At 43.6% G+C, this 6,000-nt stretch overlaps 1 protein-coding gene across 1 annotated transcript in view; it reads left to right on the top strand.

The window, feature by feature from the left end:
- Positions 1 to 6,000, top strand: part of LOC101856179 (serine-rich adhesin for platelets) — a 61,881-nt gene that overhangs the window by 33,405 nt on the left and 22,476 nt on the right. The window contains exons 16-17 of the mRNA XM_013082481.2: positions 1,165 to 1,367; positions 1,986 to 2,092. Coding sequence (XP_012937935.2) covers positions 1,165 to 1,367; positions 1,986 to 2,092 — 310 coding nt within the window. The remainder of the gene's footprint in view (positions 1 to 1,164; positions 1,368 to 1,985; positions 2,093 to 6,000) is intronic.

The following is a 6,000-nucleotide window of genomic DNA, read 5'->3' as shown; positions in this document are numbered from 1 at the left end:
ATTTTGCTACCACCTTTTCTTCCGCTAAACTCCGCTACCCAGTAATGCACCACCACTTTCTGTACTTACTCTAGAATGTAAATATTTGTAAGTGGCTCTTTTACTTGAAATGATCTTCCAAACCCTCAAACTGGTTTGAAATAACCTTGCTTTGATAAATTGATGGTTTTTATTTCAGCGTTCTAGGTTTAAACAGTATAATAATAATGGGTGTCTCGTGAAAGTAGTCTTCTGTAGCAATCAAGCGGAAAGTTCCTCCTTTTTAAAAATTCTGATTTGAGACCCATGATATATGGAAGGAGGAGAATTTTGTGGGTTGCCAGTTTCAGTTTCGCACTGTCTGTGTTTGGATGTCTTGAAGGAGTCACTGATTGGTTTTTCTTTTCTTTCCCTCAGTTTGTTCTATCTTGATTGTACTATGGTTGATGGGCGCTGTGGTGTGGTTTGCTCCTGCTTCCATGCCAAACATCTATTGCCATTAGCTCTCCTCATTCTTTTCTTTATATGTTACTCTCTTCAGAAACATCTCTTTTCTTTGGCACTTGTTATGACTTATTTGTGTTGCTTGTGCCATAAAACTCTTACTAAAATTAAAACAGTCTGTTTTACAATCTAACTGCCTGTCTGTGTCTCATGATCTGTTTTTCTGTGTATATGTATAGGCCAAAGGTCTTGAACAAAGATGGCTGCTGGAGAGGATAAGTAAAGTTTGACAAAATGTGTCTATTGTATGATCGGTTCAGTTTGGTTTGGTAGGCGGGGGCTTGCCAGATTGAGGGCGAAAAGTGACCATTGTGGCACAACCGAACGAAGTCGACGATAACCTTAAAAAACAAACTCGTTTGTTTTCAAGGTTGTGACTTGGCAGATCGGTTTGTGACAGAGAACTGATTCCCCAATGGGCACTGGGTGTTACATTTGTCTTACAGTCTACATGTGGGTGGTTGTTGGGTTCTCTGGTGTGGTTTGCTCCTTCTTTCCTACCTAACATCTATCGTCCTTGTCTCTCCTCCTACTTTTTTTCTGTATGTTACTCTCTTGTAACGCTTCTATTCTTCGGCACTTATAAGAGCTTATTGTGTTGCGAGTGCCATAGAACTCTTATAACAAAAATACAGTCTGCCTATGTCTCACACTCTTCCTGTCTTTGTGTGTGTGTGATAGGGCAAGTTCCTGCAGTGCCGACGGGAGGGTAAGTCCTCGGTGCACAACTTCCACAAGCAGTGCATGTTCTACCGCGGGGGCAAGTACTTCTGTCCCCACTGTGGCGAGGAGACCAGCCAGTGTGAGGTCGACCTGCGCCTCTCTGAGGAGAAGAAGCCAGAGGAGCTGAAGGTGTCTTCACGCCCTGCACGCAGGGAGGCAGAGTGAGTCCCACGCTTGATCAGCCCCTCTGTTCTTCTGCCTCTCTTGATCAGCCTCTCTGTTCTCCTGCCTCTCTTGATTAGCCCCTCTGTTCTTCTGCCTCTCTTGATCAGCCTCTCTGTTCTCCTGCCTCTCTTGATTAGCCTGTCTGAGTTTGTGCCTGACTGTCTCTCGATTAGCCAGTCTCTGTCTGTCTGCCTCTCTTGATTAGCCTGTCTGGGTTTGTGCCTGACTGTCTCTCGATTAGCCAGTCTCTGTCTGTCTGCCTCTCTTGATCAGCCTGTCTGTCTTCTGCCTCTCTCGATTTGCTTGTCTGTGTCTGTCTGCCTGTGTCGATCAACCTGTCTGAGCCTGTGTCTGTCGCTCTTGATTAGTCTGGTAAACCTGTTGTAAGGTCTCCTTGGCAATGTATGGGTTGACATTGATGTGTGCTGGTGGTTGGACATTGGAGGATACCACTGGTAGCTTTTCTATCTCTTTGTTGTTTTTATTTGATTTGTCTGACTTCTCCCTTCACTAAATGTGCTGTTATTGTTTTGATTTGCACCTCTTACTTACTCTCGAACAAAACAAGCCATCTGTCATTCATCATGTGATTTAAGAAGACGTGTTCTTTCCAGACGCAAGACAGCTCGCATGGGCCCAGACAAGAACTTCATCAAGAGCAAGTCGACAAATGAGCCAAAGGCAAAGACTCTCAGGCTTTCCAACAAGTCTGTTAGTTTAGGTAGGTAAATTGTTGCGTGGATGCGACGTATAAGGAAAATAATTTTTACACTTGTGGTGCAATTGGTCAGTTGTTTTTTTTTAGCAGTTGTTACAAGTAAGGTACTTTCTTGAGTGGCTGTGACCCACAAGAAAGTCGAGTAAGTGGTGAAATATTTTGAAAATTGTTTAGTTGTGATGCATTAGTTTCAGTAAACTGTTTAGTAGATGGTGCTCGTGGTTTGGGTTTACTGGTGTTGAGAGATAATCCCGCCTCGCTCTGGGGGCTTTCCGCACTTCTCCGGTGGAGAGCCTCCAGGCCGAGGCCAACATACCACCACTCTCACTCAGACGAACACAACTCTCACTACAATACGCAGTTAAACAGAGCTCAACACCGGAAAATCCAGCGCACAACAGCATTTTTCAAACAAATCCAGAAACCAGAAACAGATTCCAAAACAACGAAAAACTCATCAAACCTTTCGGCCTCAGAATCCTCGAGGACCTCAAAAACTTACACTTTTCCAAACAAGACATCCAACAAATTCTTTTCCCCGACCTCCCTCCGTGGCACCTCACCAAGGCAAAAGTAGATTTACAGCTGACCACACACAACAAAGAAAGCACAAACACCAAAACTTTTCAAGCAGAATACAAAAAACTAATAGATAAATACCCCGGTGCGGAGCTCATCTTCACGGATGGCTCCAAAAAAGACAATGAAGTGGGCGCCGCAGCCCTATCTCCCAACAATACACACCAGAGGAGACTCCATCCTGAAGCCTCCATTTTCACTGCGGAGGCCACTGCCATTGACATGGCACTGGACTCTGTAGAAAATTCCCTAACAAATCTTTCCTTATCCTTTCTGACTCTCTGTCTTGCATCACTTCACTCACAAACTACACACTCCTACACCCAAAAATAGTTAGGCTACAACAGAAAATCCATACACTATCCGAAACAGGAAAAAACATCATGTTCGCATGGATACCCAGCCATGTGGGCATCCGAGGAAACGAGCAGGTAGACGACCTGGCGAAGAAAGCTTCATCCCTTCTGCTGGGATCAACGACAAACACTCTCCCACAGACGTGACTTTAGAAATAAAGTCAAAAAGTACACCTCCAGTCTGTGGGAGAGCCACTGGGAAAACCAGAAAAATAATAAATTATATGAAATTAAACCCAGACTAGAACAGCGAAATCCTTCGGATCTCTCCAGAAGAGACGAAGTCATTTTTACTCGATTGCGCATCGGACACACGGCCCTGACCCACAAATACCTCCTACAGGGAGAGGAGAAGCCGTTCTGTGTCGGATGCGACACAGATTTTACCATTAGACACATTTTAACAGAATGTCTAGACTTTGGAGAGATCCGAAGGAAATATTATAAATGCAAGAAATTGCAGGATATTTTCTCCGTCGTTGTTCCCAGCAGAATTTTAAATTTTATAAAGGCCATTGGCCTTTATGGCGAGTTGTAAAGTGAATCTGATATTATTAAAAATTTTTATTGTTACTTAAAAGTTGTTTTAGATCACAAATGTATTTACACCGAATTTGAATATTTTAACTTTTTAGCATTTTAAAGTAAATTAGTTACCAGTCGTGAAGTGAACTTTCGCAGAGGTGAACAACTTGTGTTTCGCGCGCTCATATGACCTTAGCAGTTGCGAGCGCCGTAAAACCTTATACTACTACTACTACTACTACCTGTGTATTGTTATATCCACCATCTTCTAGTGACCAGTAGTCTAGTCTATGAATGGTGGTTTTAGCTGTCTGGAACAAAATTGTCTTTCCAGACTCACCATTTTCAAGCATTCTAACATTGCCCAGTGTGTAGATGATATTATCTTCTAGCTGTGTATTGTTTTACCATACATCTCTCACAAGTTTTTCTTGTCTTGTGTATTTTAAAACTATACTTTGTTCGATTGATGATCTCGACAAGTGGGTGGATGGCGGATGCTCCAGTGTGGTCTGCTCCTATTGTCCTATCAAATGTGTGTGGCTCTGAGAAAACCCTTCACAAGGTGCAAAATTTCAAAATGAACTTTTTTGCATATTTTAAAAGACACATCTTTTCCGAGCATTTTGCACTTTATTTGAAAGCAATTGGAGCATTCTGTGAAAAGTTATGGCATTTTAAAGCGAACAGGGGTTCGAGTGTCAAATTTTGAGAAAACAGGTTTTAAAGTTTTGCTTACTTTGGGAACACATTTTCCATGATGACAATGCATAGAAGCAAATAATGCTGATACCACAGCATTGAGGTGCCATTTGTGGACGTACACTTTATGAGGGACTTCCCACTGTTTCACAACATCCTTTTACATGGTGGAATGAACATGGAAGAGTAGCGTGCTGATGACTCAAAAGAGAAGCGAAGAAGAGGCAAAAGTATGCTTGTCATAATGGATTGTCATCATGTTATGAACATGACATTGTGTCATAATGGTTATGAACGAAACCTTATTCCATGTAATTTACAGTTGTTTTGGGATGTATTTTTAATTTTAACCCAACTTGAGGATGTATTAGACCTTGCTTACATTCTGATATTTTGATTTTTATCATAAGTGTATGGGTATGTATTTTAATCAGTATTTTTCTTTTGTAGTAATTGTTATGAACGAACTACATATTGTACTCTGAGGGCTTTCCAGAGTTGATAAACATTAAAAACATGTACACAGATACATATTATGAGGAAACTTTCATTTAATATAAAATTTTAAAGTAAATGACCGGTCAAAATATTAATTTTTAGGTCAAAACTGAAGTTTGTCATAATAGTTTCCGATGACAACCCACCAACGGCGCAATGATGGATACCGGCTTACCATCGGTTTCCGATGACAACCCACCATCGGCACGATGATGGATACCGACTTACCATCGGTTTCCGATGACAACCCATCATTGGCACGATGATGGATACCGACTTACCATCGGCACGATGATGATTACCAACCCACCATCGGCACGATGATGATTACCGACTTACCATCGTTTTCTGATGACAACCCACCATCGGCGCGATGATGGATACCGACTTACCATCGGTTTCCGATGACAATCCATCATTGGCACGATGATGGATACCGACTTACCATCGGCACGATGATGATTACCAACCCACCATCGGCACGATGATGATTACCGACTTACCATCGTTTTCTGATGACAACCCACCATCGGCGCGATGATGGATACCGACTTACCATCGGTTTCCGATGACAATCCATCATTGGCACGATGATGGATACCGACTTACCATCGGCACGATGATGATTACCAACCCACCATCGGCGCGATGATGATTACCGACTTACCATCGGTTTCCGATGACAACCCACCATCGGCACGATGATGGATATCGACACACCATCGGAAACCGACGCCAACCCACCATCGGCACGATGATGATTACCGACTTACCATCGGTTTCCGATGACAACCCACCAACGGCGCGATGATGGATACCGACTTACCATCGGTTTCCGATGCCAACCCACCATCGGCGCGATGATGGATATCGACACACCATCGGAAACCGACGACAAGCCACCATCGGCGCGATGATGGATACCGACTTACCATCGGTTTCCGACGCCAACCCACCATCGGCACGATGATGATTACCGACTTACCACCGGTTTCCGACGACAACCCACCATCGGCACGATGATGGATATCGACACACCATCGGAAACCGACGCCAACCCACCATCGGCACGATGATGATTACCGACTTACCATCGGTTTTCCGATGACAACCCACCATCGGCACGATGATGGATACCGACTTACCATCGGTTTCCGATGCCAACCCACCATCGACGCGATGATGGATACCGACTTACCATCGGAAACCGTCGACAAGCCACCATCGGCGCGATGATGGATACCGACTTAC

The sequence above is a fragment of the Aplysia californica genome, unplaced genomic scaffold (assembly GCF_000002075.1).
Source record: "Aplysia californica isolate F4 #8 unplaced genomic scaffold, AplCal3.0 scaffold00176, whole genome shotgun sequence".
NCBI lineage: Eukaryota > Metazoa > Mollusca > Gastropoda > Aplysiida > Aplysiidae > Aplysia > Aplysia californica.
The sequence above is the reverse complement of the archived record's forward strand: the minus strand, read 5'-3'. Positions and strand labels throughout refer to the sequence as shown.